At 40.2% G+C, this 19,739-nt stretch overlaps 1 protein-coding gene across 1 annotated transcript in view; it reads right to left on the reverse strand.

Moving 5' to 3' along the window:
- ARHGEF4 (Rho guanine nucleotide exchange factor 4) overlaps positions 1 to 16,084 on the reverse strand; it is a 533,634-nt gene extending 517,550 nt beyond the window's left edge. Inside the window, exon 1 of the mRNA XM_069063354.1 lies at positions 15,215 to 16,084. Within this exon, the coding sequence (XP_068919455.1) occupies positions 15,215 to 15,424 (210 nt within the window). The 5' untranslated portion in view covers positions 15,425 to 16,084. The remainder of the gene's footprint in view (positions 1 to 15,214) is intronic.
- Positions 16,085 to 19,739: the final 3,655 nt, after the last annotated feature.

The raw sequence follows: 19,739 nt of genomic DNA on the forward strand, positions 1-19,739 counted from the left end.
ATCAGCTCCTCTGTAAACACTTTTAATGACAAGAGACTCACTACATAATAAGGCAGAATGTTCCAATGTTCATATAGCTTGTCCAAACACAAGATGACCAACCTTCTAAAATTTCATACTGTAAACACATTGCACAGTACTGTTCTCTTGTTCTTAAGCATTTATAGAACATATTTGGAGCTGTTTCATGACTGTATCCAGTCATTATTCCCAAGAGCCCCAAATTTAGTAATAATAAATGGCCTGAGCCACAGCAATAGACTCACAGAATCTCAGAATGGAAAGACTATCTAGTCCATTCCATATCTAAGCATATCTGCTGGGTCTATTTCTTCTAAAATTTGTGAGGCAGCTAATCCAGGCCCAATGTGCTAGCACCACCAAGCAGAGGTTAAGTGATTTGCCCAGGGTCACACAGCTATAGACTTCCCTCAAGGCTTACATCAATCCATTAATCACCAGTCTTCGAATCTGATCACTTAGCCAGTTCCAAATCCACCTATTTATCCAGCCCACAGTGGTATGACAAGAGACTTTGGCAGATAGCTTGCTAAAATCCATGAAAATCCTTTGATCTAGCAAATGAATGTGTTGTGCAGGTGTGTTCAACTCTTCATGACATATTTTGAAGCTTTCTTGGTAAAAATAGTAGAGTGGTTTGCCATTTCCTCCTCCAATGGATTAAAGCAAACAGAGGTTAAGTGACTTGCCCAGGGTCATACAGCTAGTGAGTGTCTGAAGCCAGATTTAAACTCAAGTCTTCCTGACTCCAAGCCCAGCATTCTGTTCACTGAGTCAACTAACTGCCTCAAACTAACTGATACCCCTATGGAATTAAAGAAATGGGGTGAAGCTACCATGACTTATTCTTGATGAACTCAAGTTGGCTCATGGTGGTCACTGCTTCCTTTTCATAATATGCTCTAGACATTTACCCAAAATCAAACTTAAGTTCACTGGCCTAAAGTTCCAAAAACAAAAAAAAACCCAACCTTCTTTTTTCTAAATAAATGGAAAATTTTCTTCCCTGAAATTCTTCAGTATAGAGGTGTCAAACAATCCCTGAATACTGATTCCAGTACATCCCTCCTAGTTCTGCTTGAACCAGATTAAAATGTGCAATAAGGAAATATTTAACAAAATAAATAAAAATACTATAAAACCTAGATAATATGTGGTTTTCTAAGTCAATATACAGCCGCCAAGGATCCTTATTATGATTTAGTGGCCCAGTTTCTATTTGATTTAGACACCACTGCTCTAGCACATTTCCTGTTTTCCATGATTTTTCAAATAGCAATAAATCAATAAGCATTTCTTAAATGCCTGCTATATGCCAAATTCTGTTCTAGATTTGGAGATACAAAGACATAAATGGAATAGTCCCTGACTGTGAGGAGCTTATATTCTGTTAGGGGAAAACATGGATGTCAATAAGGATATGCAGAATAAATATGATTCCAAAATCCTATCAGCAGGTTTTTTCAGTACCCAGGCTGGATGATTTGGTCAGGCCCAGGCAGGGGATCTCTTATCGTCTCCTCATTTAACTTGGGTTTTAGCAACTGAGAGATCTCAATCTAATCCTCAAACCAGAAAGCTTCCCTCCAGGAACTAACCTCCCTCATAGCTAACTCTGTAATCTGCCCAGCTTCACACTATTCCCTGCGGGTCACGCTCTCAACAACTTCTATCATCTGGGGCTGATTTAGAAGAGATACTGAGTCTAGAACAAAAGAAGTGATAGCCTCACTGTGCATTTTCCTCATCAGACTACATATGGAAGTTTTTGTTCAGTCCTGTGTCACATTTTAGGATGCATATTAGTCTTGAGAATATCCAGAGGCCAGTGAGGATGATGTTGAAGAGTTTTATGATCATGCTCTGTGAGGATCAGTAAAAGACACTAAGACCACTTAGCCTAAGGAAGAGAAGGCATAGAGGGGAGATGGGGCAGGATAGATAGAACTGTGGGTATAGCACTGAGCCTGGAGTCAAGAAGACCTGAGTTAAAATCTGATTTAAGATACTTACTAGCTGTGTGACCCCAGGCAAGTCAATTCACCTCTCTTTGCCTTAGTTTCCTCAATTGTAAAATGGGGGTAATAATAGCACCTACATCTCAGAATTTTTGTAAGAATCAAATGTGGGGCGGTTAGGTGGCACAGTGAGTAGAGCATCGGCCCCGGAATCAGGAGAACCCAAGTTCAGTTCCGGCCTCAGACACTTAACACCCACACAAAAATACTAGCAGTGCAACCTTGGGCAAGTTACTTAACCCCAATTGCCCTCCAAAAAGCCAAAAAAAAAAAAAAAGAAGAATCAAATGAGACATTTGTAAAGTGCTTACCACAGTGCCTAGCAAATAGTAGAAGCTTAATAATTGCTTGGTTCCTTCCTTTCCTCCAGAAAAACTTCTTAACAATTATAGCTGTCCAAGATTGCCTCAAGAAGTAGTAGGATTTATCCTCACTTGAAGTCTAAAAATGAATGGCGAATGAACATGTGTTGGACATATTATAGGAGGATTTCTTGATCAGATATGGTTTGAACTAGATGACTTCCGAGGTCTTTCAACTTTGAGATGGATATTGAGATAGTGAATGTATGAGGGATTGAGTTGAATGTGAACAGATTCCATGAAACACCTGGAAAGTTAGTTTTGTCTCTAGGTCTCTTGAATGAATTATTTGATTATTATTATTTCTCTCTCTTAAAGGTGTACCCATCAAAAGATAACACTGATGATGGAGAATGAGAGGGATGAGATTTGTTCACGAAAGTTCTCTGATGCCTAATTATGATGTGGAGAACATTCTGTATTATCAAAGGATGTGCCTGTGGAATTCAAGCTTTAGTAAATACTAGCAAGCTGGAAAAACTGAGTGGAGACTAGGTAATTGACTGTGTTGTCACACACAGTTTACTAGTGGGAAACAACATGGTGCATATCATTGGATTTGCTAGCGGAGGACCTGAGTTTAAATCCCTGCTCAGCAACTTACTGGGGTAGGGATTTATGCTGAGAGGAAAGACAGCCCTTTCTGTTGTCCTTGAAAGCATAACAGACTTTACCTGAATGAAACACTGACCTTACCAAGTCCACATTTTCAACATCATGTTTGTCTGCCCCTAGACCTTACAGCATCCCAAGAAGATCAAGTCGCTTCTTCTTTCCCTCCTGTCATGTGCCTCATAACCCTGGTGATATGACTTTGACCAATACCAGCCTCATTCATAGAGACCTAAGACCTACTGCACAGTTGTACCTAGCAAAAACCTACTTCCTTCAGGAAGATGAACAAATACATGGATGGATACAGTATAAAGTGAGAAGAACCAAGAGAATGATTTTTAACAAAAATATGAACAGCAAATTCCTCCTTTCCCCATTCTCCATCTCCTTCTTTTCCATCTTAAGTTAGCAATTCTTGTGATTCAGTTCTCATTTGCTACTCATCTAAATAAATTTGTCTCACTACCAGGGAAATGTTTCTTATTTTAATATGCCTCTTGTATGGACCTTTCCGTGTTCTTGTCATCTGTCTCACTGAAATTTCCTCTATGGAGATGAAAAGACCAGGTTGCCTTCCATAGGCTTAGCTGCCCAGGCAAGAGAAAGCCAGGCAGGCTAGTCTCTTCACTGTCCCCAGTTCAGTCCGATCTAATCCAAGAAGCATGTAAGGGTCTACAATTTAAAGGCACAGCAGCAGGTGATCGGGATGTCAACACAAAATGAAAAGCAAAACCTTGCTTTCAATGAATTTGCATTCTACCAGTGGGGGACAAATGTGAAAATAGAGAAATATACACATGGTAATTTGAGAATGAGGGTGTGTGTTAACAGTTTTGGGGTGAGAATGAGCAAAAATCATGAAAAGCTTGTTAGAGGAGATTATATGGTACATGAACTGATCCTTGAAGGAAGCAGGGGATTATAAGGGGTAGAATAAAGAAGGATTACATTGCAGGCATCGAAGTGCAAAAATACAAAACAAAGGAAGGAGATGAAATACTTAGTTCAGGGAACAGACAGTAGGACAGCTTAGGTACAAGGATTTGTGTCTCAAAGGGAGTAATGTAGGAAAAGCCTAAAAAGGTATCCCGAAGCATCATGTTTAATGCCAAGCTAAGGACTTCGTGTTCTAGATGCAACAAGTTGCCACTGGAGTGTTTGTTTGTTTCCCAGCAGGGAACTGATATGATCAAACTTGAATCTCCTGAACCCACCATGTTTGTGTCTGACTTTTTGTTTTTATTCATACTGTTCTCCCTGTCTAAAATGTTCTGTCTTTCCCTGAATCTAAACCTTATCTTTCTTCCACTTCACATACTTCAGTTTGGCAACATTGACCAAAAAGGAAAATGACAACTGTTGGCAGTTCTGCAAGAAAACCGGCACGTTGATGCATCATTGACGGAATTGTGAATTAGTCCAGCCATTCTGGAGGCAATTTGAAACAATGCCCAAAATGTTATTAAACCATGTTTACCCACTGATACCAGTAGTGGGCCTATATCCTAAAGACATAAAAGAAAATGGAAAAAGACCCATCCATACAAAAATATTTATAGCAGTTTTTTGTAGTGGCAAAGAACTAAAAAGTAAAGGGCTGCCTATCAACTGGGGGCATGGTTGAACAGATTGGGGTATGGTATATGGATGCACTAAAATGCTACTGTGTTATAAGAAATGAAGAAACAGTTTCAGAGAAACCTAGAAGACTTATATGAATGGTTACAGTATCAAGTGAGCAGACCCCAGAGAACACTTTTTACTATATCATCAATATTGTAACAACTCTGAAAGACTTCAGAACTCTAAATAATGCAATGGTCAATCATGATTCCAAAGTAATAATGATTTTTATCCACCTCATCACAGAGAGGAGATGGATTAATATGCAGAATGGAACATACATTTTTGCATGTAACTGATGTGGAAATTCATTTTGCTTGACTATGCTTCTTAACTTTATATTTCTTTTTTCCCCAATAGGAAAAATTTGGGAGAGAGACAAAAAAAAAAAAATGCTTGATTAAAAAAAAAAACAACAAAGAGATTAAGACACCTGAAATCTAGTAGAAAGGGTTACTCTCTCATATATAGATGTATGCATATGAATGTGTATGCAAATATATACATATATATACAAACTCATATACACATACATAAACACACATACATTATTTTTGAAAGGTGAGCTCCTAGAAAGCAGAGACTGTATTGATTTTTGTTTTTGTATCCTGTGTTTGGCACAGTTCCTGGCAAATTGCTAGTACTTAATAAAAAAAACTTTTCATTCATTAAATAAAATGTGTAATATACATATGTATGTGCATACATATACAATGTATGTGTATATATATAATGTGTATTGTACAAATACACACACATATATCTATCTAATAGCTATGCTACCTGCCATATAGAACTGCTATGAAGAAAGTGCTTTGTAAATCTTGAGGGGGAATATAAATGTGTTATTATTTTTTAGAAAATAAATCTCATTCTTCCTTCAACGCCTAGTTCACAAAACTTTCCCTGAGGACCACTCTAGTGCACACTAATTTCTACCCTCCTTCAAATTCTATCAAACATAATGGTCTGGATCAAACAAAATAGTCCTTAATTATATATTATCTTATCATTCTCTTATTGTTTCATGTATATTTACATTGTCTGTCAAACTAGAATAGAAATTTCAGTAGGGAAAGGAGGAGTCAAACATTTTGGCCACCTCATTTTTTTTTTTTTTATAAAGCCTGGATTTCCCTATCTCACCAAGGTTGAAAGTGCAGGCGTTATGCTCCCAATTGATTGGCATAGGAGGTTTGACCTACTCTGCTTCTGATCTGGGCCAGTTCACCACTCCCTAGGCAATCTGGTGACCCTCTGTTTCTTGGGGCTCAGTTAGTTTGAACGTAGTTTGGACACCTGATTTGCATAGCCCATTGAAACTCTGAATTCTCAAACTCAAGAGATCCACCAGGGTCAGCCTCCATAGTAGCTGAGATTACTGATGTGAATCTCCCATGCCCAGCATATATTTAGGCAGCTCCCATTATCATTCTAGTTCTGGGGTCTGAAATGACTCCTGTATTTTCTAAATTTAGCATGGAGGAGATGGAACTTGAGTTGCCACTTGAAGGTTACACAAGAAATTCCAGGTATTAAGATCTCTGAGGGAATAAGCATAATAACTTAAAAGAAGGTCTAAAATTTTGGAGTTTTCCTTTGGGTTTATGGCATGTGGTATTGTCTGGTGACCTAGAGAGTGCTATTCAGTTCTGCTCGTTTCCTTTTTCCCTGGAGGATTGGACTAAGATGTCATTACTCTGAATCATCATGGGTTGCTTTGCCTCCAAAACCCCTAAGGTTTTTCACACAATGGAGTGACTACACAGCATAGCCAACCCCGCCTTTATGGAGAAGAGCTGCATTTATTGTGTGGTGGCAGTATCTTGGAAGGTCAGAATCCCCCAGTGCCAGTCACGCATAGCTTTTTCATACTACACAAAGGCTTGGCCTTTTCTTGAAAAAGGAGGAGTTGCCATTTTGGAATGCAGTTGCACCAAGTGGGTGGGTTGGCTTCCTTGGAATCAGATTGATAAAGGCAGCTTAATGCCAATAGAGGGTACCACCCTACACTGCTGAGTGCCAGCTTCATTCAAATTGGCAGACAAGGGATAATTGTACACACACCTTGGTTTCTAAGAAGGCTTTACTATAGCAAGTTGGTGCTATTGCATGGAGCAAGAATTAGTTAAGAATAATCCCATTTTCCAGACAATATAACTGATGAATGAGTTTTAGGCTCTCGTAATGGTGAACATTCAGCAAATGCTATTGTTGACTAGAAGATAAATCGACAGAAGGGTCTGCTTCACTCTCCTCAAATCAGCAAGCACTTATTGAACATTTATTGTGTGTGCTAAGAGCTTTGGGGGATAAAAATAATAATAAACTATGGTTCCTGCCTTTGTGAAGTTTACAATCCAAACATGAATTAGAAAACAAGTCTAAGTCGCAAAACAAAAGAAAAGACAGTAAGTGATAATCTGCTACATAAAATAATAAAATGTGGTAGAGAAAACAAATGTTACAGATAGTTAAAAGGAGGGATCAGTGTTGACCGATGTTGTCATGTTACATTTTATGAAGAAGGTAGAGCTAAAGATAGAGGCAGGAATTAACATGGAGGGGACAGTCAGAATAGCTTGACTAGAAAGAAGGATTTTCGTAGAGGGGATTAGGTTACATGGGTAGGATTGATCCATTCTGGGAAAGGGCCCTGAATGCCAACCAGAGGAGTTTGAGCTTTATTCTACAGAGTCCCCTAAGAGTTTGAGCTTTATTCTACAGAGTCCCCTAAGAGTTTGAAGGAAAATCTTAAGGAGGATATCACTAGATTTTACTACCCACCAGCATTGGGCTAGTGGTAGACATTACCTGTGCCACCAGCTACCAAAAACACTTTTCAAAAAAATTTAAGGAGGGGCAGCTAGGTAGCACAGTGATTAAAGTGCTGGCCAGGAGTCAGGAGGACCTGAGTTCGATTCTGGCCTCAGACACTTAACACCAACACAAAAAAACTAGCCGTGTAACCTTGGGCAATTGCCCTCCAAAAGGCAAAAAAAAAAAAAAAAAATTAAGGGCTGTCACTGCCTGGGACCTTCTTTTTTGTGTTGATGTAAAGAAGAAAAAAAAAAACCATTTTCTGTACAAACTCAGGGTGGTTCAATCCAAAGGGCTCTTTTCTTGGAAGCCAAATACCTGGATCTGAGGACTGATTCTGACCCTTTGTAGATATATGACTGAGAGAATCACTTAACTTCTCTGAGACTCAGTTTCCTTATCAGCAAAGTAGTAATAATACCTTCCTCAACTGATTTTTGTGAGGAAAGTACTTTAGAAATCTTAAAGCATGATATAAATGTTCACTATTATAAAGACCTAGTCAGGTATAATGAACAGAACTCTGGTTTCAGACTCAGAAAGCCTAGGTCTGAGGTTTGATTCTGATGCTTACTAGCTCTGTGACTATAGGCAAGTCACTCAATATCTTTCAGCCTCACTTTCCTCATCTGTGTAATGGGGACAATAGGTAATATTGAACTACTTATCTGATATGGTATGGAAAGTGCTCATTAACCAATTTAAACTATCACTTGATGGTCTCATGCCGACTGACAACTCACTCACTGATGTTGGGGCAAAGGGCATATTTTTATGTTTGATAGCTATTTCTCTAGACCCATTACTATAAAATTCCTACATAAAACCCCATAGGGAATAAATCTAGTGGGAAGATAGCCTCCTCTTTTGTTTAGTGTAGAACTGTATAAATAAGACAATGACCTTGAGGCCCTGTGGGCAATTCCATTGAGCTGTCTTACAGGACCTTTACCAAGCTTGCAATCATTGCTCCCTGGCCTTCAAAGTTTGGAAAGACATTTCCCTTTATGCAGGTATAGAGAAGTATATAACTACTTTATCACTTTTTAGTGTCAATGCCTTGCCTTCCTCTTTAAAGACCATTGAACTCTCTTTTTTCCTTCTCCTTTCTTAGTGTCACAGTCATTTCTACTCCCCTGAGATTACGCCTTTCTTTACCCAGATCACTGCAACTTCTTGCTTATGTTTTCCATGGGTGAAGCAAGCTACCACTAATGGATCATCATTTGATGCATGGCAGAAAGAACACTCAATAAAAAGGGTAACTAGGTTCAAATCTTGATTTTGCCACTTATTACCTTTTTGACTTCGGATAAGTCATTTCCCTACTCTTGACCTCAGTTCCCCAATTCAACAGATGAAAAGGTTGGACTGCATAGACTATCAGACTCAATTTAAGTGTTGTTAGTTTTGCTGAACTGTTTTTCCCTTATTCTTTTTAAAGATTTGTGTAGAATATATTCTAGGGCTACTCTCCCAACTTCAACTCACATTGGGTCCTAAGAAAGTGGCTGCTACTTTGTGCTTCAGGTTTCTGGGGTGTTTGTCAGTGTTGCTCTCTCCACTGATTATCAGTTGATATCAATTATCCAATCAGACATAATTAGCTTTTAAAAACCAGTATTTCCTAAAATATTACAGTAAGAACAGCTGGTAGAAAATACGCCCATCAGACGAGTGGGATAGTGTCCCACAAGTACCTACAGAATTCTAGGGAAAGTGGGCTCAATCTTAGAGAGCACATGTAGCAAAGAGGGTCACATATAGTTCATGGAAGTTCTTTTCTCCCCTTATAGAGAATTCATGATGTTACATTTAGGTAAGATGCCGTTTTCTGCTGTTCTTCTTAGAGAGTCCTGAAGATACCTTTTCTTAGTGAACATAGTTTGTCTTTGGCACCTTTTGCAGACTGTTGCCAGTCACCGCTTTTGCTGGGATGTTGTTAGAATACTGATGAAAAGTCCAAATTCTCCAAGTCTCCATAGTTCACAAGATCAAATTGGAGCAAAGAATGACACTGAGGTACTTTTGTAACCATCACTGCCCCCAGCTCCCCAACAATATCCTCTCAAGTCTTTAAGGAGAACTTCTCTCTCCTCTAAGCTGCCAGATATTTGAATGCCTGGGTTCCAAATTGACGTGCCATTTTATTTCATTTTATTTTGTTTTTTGTCTTTTTGGAGGGGGAAACTGGGGTTTTAACTGGGGTTAAATTACTTGCCCAAGCTCACACAGTTAGTAAGTGTTAAGTATCTGAGGCCAGATTTGAACTCAGGTCCTCCTGACTCCAGGGCCGGTAATTCACTGCATCACCTAGCTGCCCCTGACATGACATATTATAAAAGACCCACAGGGTATGACTATCTCCTGAGTCAATAACAAAACATCTCTTATACAGCCTCGCTTCTCTTCATTCGGTGGTCTTCACTCCTTCCAAATTTATTGACTAGGTTATTCAAATTTAAGTTTAATGCCTTTAAATGACTGATTCAATAGAGGTGATCTCATCTGGTTAAGGTATATGGATTAGAATATTTTGTTAGCTACTCCAAGTAGAGTGGGGTGATGATTAATTGATTATTTGATTCAATCAACCCTTTCTCAACCCTACATTTGATACAGTGGGCTTTTTACTTGGAAAGAGGTGGAAGGATGAAGAGAGAGAGGGATATGTTTGGAAATAAAGGTGATATAACCAAAAAAAAGATATTAGAACATTTTTTTTTGCCTTTTGGAGGGCAATTAGGGTTAAGTAACTTGCCCAAGGTTACATGGCTAGTTGTGTGTGTGTGTGTGTGTGGGTGTGGGTGTGTGTGTGTGTGTGTGGGTGTTAAGTGTCTGAGTCCAGAACCGAACTCAGGTCCTCCCGACCCCAGGGCTAGCGCTTTACTCACTGCGCCACCTAGCCTCCCCTAGTACATTTTTTAATGAGTAGGTTGGGCGAGATGGTTTTCAAGGTCCCTTTCCTGCTCTAACTTCTGGGGGAGGTGGAATAAAAACTTTACCTCCTCTATGCAAAAATACTGTCTTCTTGCTCTGAACCTATACCAGTCCAGCACTCATCTGACATTCCTGGTAGTGACCCTTCATCTGTCAAATGAGGGGTGTGGAGTAGTTGAAAGCTAAGCATTCTTTACACTTCTAACATTCTTTCAAGGATACCTCCAAGTCAAGCTATTGAAGGTCACTGCTAAAATGCCCTGTTATCTGATAGATGAATAGAAAGGAGGAACAATAGGGAGGAGGGAAACCTCCCTAATAAATTGATCATGTGTTACTTTATAATAGCATTATCTAAGTTTATGCCTTATTGGGTAAGTTGCATGAGGGCAGGGCTTGGCCCATGCCAAGCAATTCATATAATACCTTTTTCTAAATTATCTTTTTTCAATTAACAAGTATTTTCTTTTCTCTTCCTATCTCCCCTACTTCCTCCCCCCCCCCCCCGGGAAAAAAACCTTTATAACAAATAAGCATAATCAAGCAAAACAAATTCTCATATTGGTCATATCCAAAAATACATTTCATATATTGCATCTCAAATCTATCATCCCTCTTTCAAAGAAGCATTCTTTGTGATTGGTATTCTGCAATCAAGTTTGGTCATTGCATTGATTGTAGTTCTTGAATCTTTCAAAACCATTCATCTTTACAATATTGTTGCTGTAGAAATCATTGGCTATCAAAGTGTAGTCTTAGGTCCCCTGAAGGTCCTTGAGACCTCCTTTAATGGGATCCTTGAGGTTAAAACTATTTTCATAATAATACTAAGACATTTTAATTACTAATCGTGTGTGTGTGTGTGTGTGTGTGTGTGTGTGTGTGTGTGTGTGTAGAGATGGAGGGGATATATATGTAAATTTACATATATATGCACATTCATAATGTATGTGTGTGTATCCCAAGTAAGCTAAAGCTCTTTGGGATCTTCAATAATTTTTAAGAGTATAAAGAGGTCCCAAGCCCAAAAAGTTTGAGAACAACTGGTACAAGTTGTTCTCCTGGTTCTGCTAATTCCACTTTGTATCAGATCATAAAAAAAACTTCCCAGGTTTCTCTGAAACCATGACCATCATATCTTGAAATTCAATAGTATTTCATCACATTATTTTACTATAATTTATTTAGCCATTCGCCAATTGATGTGTAACTTTAGTTTCTAAATATTTTTGTGTGGATGACTCTTTTCCCTCTTTCTTTGATCTCTTCAAGAAATAAGCCTAGTCACTACTAGGTTTCACTGGGTCAAATGGCACAGTATCTTGCACATAGTAGCTACTTAGTAAATATTTATTAAAAGAAGGGAGAGAGGAAGTGAAGGAAAGAGGAGATGAGGGAGAAAAAAGGAAGGTGAACCTTACCTACTTCACAATTTTTTTCTGGAGCTAATGGGATTCATCCCTCCCCCACCTACAGAGATGACATAGGTGTCAAGATTCTTGAATTAATGGAAGTAAAGAAGTAGTAATTATTCTGTGCTTTGGAAAATAGAGATAACTCTCCACAACATTTCCTTACTATACTAAACCCTGATTACAATAATTACACTAACCTTGGGGTTTAGTTTATTTCTGATCTATTGTATTCCCTAAATACTTCCTATGGTCCAGGCATCATGGTGGGCCTTAAGAATACAGGACAAAAACAAAACAGCCCCTCCCCTCAAGTAGACTACATTCTACTGCAGGACATTGAGTTGAATCAAAGGACCACAAGACCATGGATTTAGAACTGAAGGCCAACAAGTCTCACCCTGTATTTTGCAGATGAAGAAACTGAACCCCAAAGAGGTTAAAAATTATGCAGGTGATAGGACTTAGATTTGAACCAGGACTGGGAGTTGAAACAAGGTCTCCTGGCTCCAAACTGAACACCCTTACTACTCTTTGACTCTCATACCTACTAAGTCTCGTCCTTTAATTTTTTTAAACATATCCTAGAAATTTACAGATGGCCACAACAAGGAAGAATAATGTTGTCAGCCCTGTCGTTCATGAATAGGACATAGAGTTCATAAAGCATTTTCCACAACTAAAAAAAACCAAACAGGTGAATGAGGTCCAGCTGGGGTTGTAATCCCTGTTTTACCAATGAGATGACTAAAGCTCAGAAAAGTTAGCTGATTTGCCCAACGCTGCACACCTTTTTGGGCCAAAGCCAGAACTGAAACTCAAGTTCCCCGATTTTTATCTTATGACTTCCCACTACCCCATGCTGCTCTCTAGATATGACTTCAAATTTCCTCGGGGTATGTGCTTTGGAGTCCTCTTAAGAGCTGCCAACCACAATACCAATAAAAGGCCAAAGCAGTTGGAATTGGAAAACTTGATGGCCTGGGGAATACAGATACTCATTGTGAACTCTTTTGGCTACACTTTCAGGTCAAATCATGGTGACACCCAAGTTTCACTGAAGCCTTGGAGTTCTCTTTGCAGTAGGGAGAATCTTTATATGCATTTGGGGAAAGGGGAAAAGCATTTAAGTGGTGCTGAATATGTGCCAGGCTCTGTGCTAAGCACTTTTACAATTATTACTTCATTTGATCCTCACAACAGCCCTGCAAGGTAGAAATTGTTATAATCCCCATTTTATGGTTCATGAAAATGAGGCAGACAGAAGTAAAGTGACTTATCCAGAGTCACACGGCTAGTAAGTGTCTGAAGTTAGATTTGAACTCAGGTCTTGCTGACTCCAGTCCAGTGTTCTATTAACTGCACCAGCAAACACCTCCCTTTGGAGCTCTGCTATCTTACTAGGGCAGAGACCTACCTAATGGATATGTTAGATTCACTCTAGTTGCCCCTCTATGTAACAAAGTTATTTCCTGGCAAGTTAGGACACTTGCTGTCACACAAAGATGATAACAGGTATCCCAATAATATGACACAGCAGAAAGAGTGCTGTATCTGGATCAGCTCCGGATTCTGGGCAATCTGTATGACCTGGGCAAATTGTTTAACCTCTCTGTGCCTCAGTTTCCTTGCCTGTAAAATAAGAGATTTGACTAGATAATCTTAAAAGTTCCTTCCAAGCTCTAAATTGAGAGCAGATAGTGGTGTAGTGATGTCAAATTCAATTACAAATGGATCTCTGCAGGTGTCATACTGACTTAGAAAATCACAAATCATCATTAACTGTATTGTATTTTTATTTGTTTTGTTAAACATTTCCCACTTACTGTCTTGGGCCTCATTCAGTCTTGCCAGGCGGGAATTTGACACTTCTGCATTGGATAGAGCACTGGAGTCAGGAAGACATGAGTTCAAATCCAGCCTCAGACACTTACTAGTTGTGTGACCCTGGATAAGTCATTTAATCTCTGCCTCAGTTTCCAAAGTATAAAAGGGAGATCATCATGGCACCTACCCTGCAGAAGTGTTGTGGGGATCAAATGAGATGCTATTTGGAAAGTGTTTAGCACAGTGCCTAGCACATAGTTGGTGCTGAATAAATACTTGGTCCCTTTGTTCCTTCCCTAAATGTAGGATCCTATGACTCAGCAATCACCAGGAACCTTTTTCTGAATTCAGTCCTGGACTGCAAAACACCACCCGTGATGAACACTCTCGAAAATTCTCTTCCTAGTAGCCCTGGAGAGTTTAAGACAAAACTAATCTCAGGATCTTAGAGCTGGCAGAGACATAGAAGCCCTCTACATCAACCCCAAACTGACTAGGTATTGAGTGGTTGTCCAGCCTTCCCTTAAAGACATGCTGTGAAGGAGAACTCACTATCTCTGCTGTAGCAAACCATTCCACTTTGGGGTATCTTGAAATGTTGGGCAAGGGCTTTCCCCTCTTATATCAAGCCTAAATCTGCTTCTTTGCAACTTCCTCTCCTGGTTCCTTCTGTACTGATATAATCATCGGCAGTCTTTGGGATATGATCTTGGTGTCACCAAGAAAGTTATATGTCCCCTAAAGCCCCTCTTTCATCTTAGTGCTAATTTCTGAAATTTTATTGAGATCAAACAAAGCTTTTCATGACATAACTAGAAATAAAATTTCCCCAAAAGAAGGAATCTGGCAACTTACTTTTATACTAAGGTGTAAATGATTGAGAGCAAATGGTTTTTAAGAGTAGATTTGTATAGCAAAGGACTCTGAACCTAAGCTCCATGTGCTTGCTTTTAAAAAATATTTTGATAACTGCATTTCAAGACAATTGATTTCCTTTGAAATCCTACGTATTTTAATTTATTAAATTAAAAGCATTATTCTGAAAAGTGTTCTGTAGGCTTTGATAGATTGTCAAAGGAGTTCAAGCCAAAAAAGGTTAAGGACTCCCGGCTTAAGGAAAGAGAATAGAAGGGCTATATAAGATTTATAGGCAGGTGGGAAAGGGTGCCATGAACTGGGGGGTGGGGATGGGGGTGGAGGGAATGGGAGATTAGAGGAAGGGAACAGAACAAATGGGCTGTTAGGGTTCCAAAAACTAATTCAATATTGTGCCACAGGCCAGTATAGCAGAAATAGTACTGGATTTCACAAAGCACCTGGGTTCAAAAGCTTGCTCTTCCACTTAACTACCTAGTGACTTTGGACAGGTCACTTCATATCTTTGGGCCTCAGTTTCCTCATCTCTAAAATAAGGATGTTGTACTAGATGACAGCTAAGCTATCTTTTGGTTCTAAATTCATGATCTCATGATGCTTGCTCTGGATTGCCCCCACTCCCACCCGATCTACGTCTCTGCCTCTCACTGCTTCCCCAGGTACAGAGCCACAGACCACCAAAGAGAAACGCATCGCTTACCTTGCAAAGCTTCAGAATGAGCCAGCATGCTAGGTAGGCAGACAGGGTGAATTTTGCCTTCATGTAACCATCGGGTAACGGGCTGAGGTACAATTGCAGCCAGTCCAGCTCCTGCGGTACCACGTTGCTGCTATTGTCACCCTCTTCCTCCTCTTCTAACCTCCTGAGACCTTCTTCCATGGCAAGCCTAGGGCTCCTGGGGAACTCCATTCCACACAGGGATCTGCTCCTGCACCTGGTACCCAGCCCCTGTCCTTCCCCTGGAGTGAAGGAAATACCTCCTGGAGCCCTCAGGGGGCCAGCGTCTTGCTTTTCTGCAGCAAGACCCTGTTATCTGCACTCGGAGCTGAAAGTCAAGCGCGGACGGAACAAAGTTTCTGCAGTCACGGGCTTCTAGCCAACTGCCCCACTCTCACTGACGAACCCCTCGCGAGTGTGTGTGTGTGTGTGTGTGTGTGTGTATGTGTGTGTGTGTGTGTGTGTGTGTGTGTACAGCTACAAGATAAATATAGCTGGGTAGAAAGCTCCGTCCCAGAGTACAAACACCCCTGCTGTTGCCAAGAGAGTGGAGAAGGAGTCCATTTATTTAAAGAGCTAGTCTCAGCATCACTGGTCCCCTACTTTATTGGGGGGAGGGGGAGCAACTGGGAAGAAGCATTTACTTTTGAAGACGCCTTTCTGTCCCCCTTTTGCCAACTGCACTTCCTCGGAGCAAGCCCCCAGTTCCGCTGAGCAACCGTGACCCAAGCGAGGATTTTCGCTCATTCCCCAGCTCACACTTTACAATCCTTCATTGTTCAGGAGACTGCAGATGCTGAGTTTGCGAAGGCTAAATCATTTTTTAAAAGAATAAATGAGGCCTCGGGGGTGGAAGGAGGCCAAGGCATTCTGGAATGGGGAGCGGACCCTTCCGCTGGCCCAAACTGAGGCACGCTGGAGCCCTGTGGATGTGGTTTCCAGCTCCAGGTTCAGAAACATTTCTTGTTTATGTTTCAAGACAGCTCTTATCCCCGACATGCAAAGGAGCTGGAAGAGATGCTTCCTTAGCCATTAATGGCTTGCATCTGCTCTGTAACTGAACAATTTCCAGGACTGTGTGAGAGATTCACACCCATGTAAGGCTCCCCCTTAAGCCTTTGGCGTTTAGATGGAATTCACATCCCAGTAAAATGCATTTCGGCCGAATAGTGAGCACTAGCAGTCCTGGCAATGAGTTTCACCAGTCAGTGCAGTAGACTCATCCTGAGGGGTCAGTGAATAAGCTAAGACCATGTGTAAACCACACTAAACTTCTGAATGATTAACCAAGTTCTTGATCAATGACTAAATTTTTCAGGGTCCTGCACACATAGTCAATTGTGTCATTGTCTCAAGGAAAGTCATCTTCTCTGAGTCTCAGTTTCCTTATCCGTCCAATGATAGTAATAACACCTGACTTACCTGCTTAAGGGTGAGTGAGCTAATTAACTGGTAATTAATTAGCCTCCCAAACAAGGAAAGACTGTGAAGTGTGTGAGCTGGATAATGAACAAAAATCTTCCTTGGATCACAGTTGCTCAGTAGGACTGGGGGCTTGTTCTGAGAAAGTGTAATTAGCAAAAAGGGATAGAAAGGGGACTTCAAAAGGAACCGTTTCCTCCTAACTCCCTCCCTAGTCCCCTCATAAAGCAGGGAACCAGTGATCCTGAGGCTGTGGAACACCAACTGTATGAAGCAATGCTTTAGGCACTGTGAGGGAAGCAAATTATAGAACATTATCTATCTACATGATCCCTGCCCTCAACCAACTGGGAGTCTAGCAGAGGAGACAAGGAACTCAGAGAAGAAAAAGATAGTAAGTAACATAAAACATTGTATGATAAGCACCAGCTCAGTGATACAAACACTGAGAGCTATAGAGTTCCAAGTTACAGAGACCCTATGTGCCTGGGAGGTCATGAAAGGCTTCAAGAAAGGGGGCAGGGTCTGAGCTAGGATGGGGAAGTTCATTTTAAAACTAAAAATGTTCCTTTTAGTAATACTCAGTCACATTAAAAGTTCATTTTGTAGACTTTTAAAACTAAAAAGTGCTTCTCTTAGTAATACTCAGTAACAATATTGAAGGTAGCACCTCCATGGCACAGTAGAGTTCCAGGCCTAGAATCAGGAAAACACATCTTCTTGAGTTCAAATCCAGCCTCAGACACTTACTAGCTGTGACCCTGGGCAAGTCACTTAACCCTATTTGCCTCCGTTTCCTCATCTGTAAAATGAGCTAGAGAAGAAAATGGCAAACCACTCCAGAATCTTTGCCAAGAAAACCCCAAATGAGGTCACCAAAGAGTCAGACACAACTGAAATGACTGAATAACAACAAAATAACAATAGTAATAATAACTTGGTGTTTTGAGTTATTGTTAATATTAAATAATGTCACATGATACCCAGACAACCTATTGACTTTCTGAACCTTTGACTGAATCAGCCAGGGACTTCACTGTGTTTGTTGGGCCCAGTCAGTACATTTTATCTAGGCCTATAATCTTTTGATAAGTTACACACAAGATTGGCTCCTTGATAATGTACCCTTATTAAAAATAATAATCCTAATTACAGCTCCTAATCAGTAGAGTAAATGGTAGCCTAATCTCTTTAATAATTTTTAACCCTCCACCGAAACGCAACTATCAAAAGTAAAGTAGGGATGATAAGGAAAAGTTTGGAGCAAGAGAGAGCATCTAGGTGGAACAGTGGATAGAACACTGGGCCTGGAGTCAAGAAGTTTGAATTTAGCCACACACTTATTGGCTGTGTGATTGGGCAAATCATTGTCTATCTCAATTTCCCCGACTATAAAATGTGATTGTAATAGCACCTACTTTCCAGGGTTGTGGTAAAGATAACTAATATATTTTTTAAATGCTTAATACAGTCCCTGGTATATAGTAGGTGCTTAATAAATGCTTGCTCCCTTCTGGACCACTAGATTTACTTTTCCAACTTTCCCAGTATCAATCCACCAATATGGGAAGGATCTGTGTTTTTGGCAATGTGAGTAGCTCCTGATGTGTGAATTCCCTTTACTAGTGTAGGTCAAACACTCTTTGGCTTATAAGTCCTATAGGGTTTCCTGAAACACATAGAAATTAAATGGCTTGCCCATAGATCACTCAACTGACACTCAGTGTCAGAAACTGGATTTGAACCCAGTTCTGTCCTGACTCTTAAGTCCTGCATTTTATCCTCTACCCTAGACTGCCCAGGATCAAGAACAACTCATATTTTCATGATGCTTTTCAGTTTAGAAAGCTCTTTCCTCCCAGTAGCCCCATGTATCATGACTAGCAAGGATTTCTTCTGATTTCAGATCCAGGGCTCTTTCTACAACACCATGCTACCTCCAAGGAAGTACCATTCTGGCTCCCAGATGGAAAGAGTTGGTGCCTATCATGTTGCAGGAGCTGGTTTTGAATGCACAAGGGCTGCCCTGCTGTCCCATGTTCCCTCTTTGGATTCTGCTTCTCTAGGAGGCATGAGTCTGGGATAATTCTAACCAATGATGACTCATCCTTGCCCCTTCAGAATGAAAACTGTATCCACCTCCAGCAATTCTGGCCACTTGTTGAAAGCTAGAAGTGAGGTCATCCAAGAATCTCAATCAGTGATAGAATTTATGTCCGGGCTTCTGATTTCCTTTTAACACATATATAGACTTATCTCTCCCTTCCTTCCCCCATGCCCAGCAAACTATATGAAATAGGGCAGAAGCAACCCACCTCTGTCCTAAAAAGAGAGTTCACTCTGGGAGCCCTTGCTTGACAGTGCCCTTATTTCTGTCTTCCCATATTTGACTCCTGGCCTGGCTAGACCTCTATCTCTCTGGTTCTATTATTTCTGCTTTTGTTGGCTACTCTGGATTCTATCTACCTCTTGTTTATTTAATTAATGGAATCCTTCTCTACCTATTTCTCCTGGAACTCAACCTCTGACCTGTCAGACCCCATCTGACTAGTAAGATTCTCAGTCCTGACTTTTCTTAATTATCTTTGTCCTCTTCCCTCCCAGTGTTGTGTAGGTGATGGATTCAAGTCAAAGGAACAGCTGGAAGTTGTGTTCCCAAAATGAAAACTGAATGCTTTTGCCTGCAGGTGAGTTAAAGTAGATAGAACACTAATGCAGAAGAATAGTAGTATTGATCTAATCTTCAAATGGGCTAACCTTTGATGATTCATGCTGCAATATTAACAATAACTGTTATTAATAACATTGATAATTATCAATTGGTAATAATTATTATTAGTGCTATTAGTAACACTAATAATTAACAACTACTGAGGAGAATCAGGGAGCAAAAGCCCAGATATAGCAAAAGCTATAGTGTTGTGGGTCTCCTTGGCAGCTTCATTAGTTTCTTTGTGTTGCATATACCTGACCACAGAATCCCTAAGAAAGATGATCAGAAACACATGTTCTATGGCTTTACAGGACCTCCAGGCTGCATTCCTCAGGACTTCTATATCATTCCCCCAAAACTTCTTCATCCTAG

The sequence above is a fragment of the Petaurus breviceps genome, unplaced genomic scaffold, assembly GCF_028583685.1.
Source record: "Petaurus breviceps papuanus isolate PSGF00001 unplaced genomic scaffold, PetGlider_PUasm1.0 90556, whole genome shotgun sequence".
NCBI lineage: Eukaryota > Metazoa > Chordata > Mammalia > Diprotodontia > Petauridae > Petaurus > Petaurus breviceps.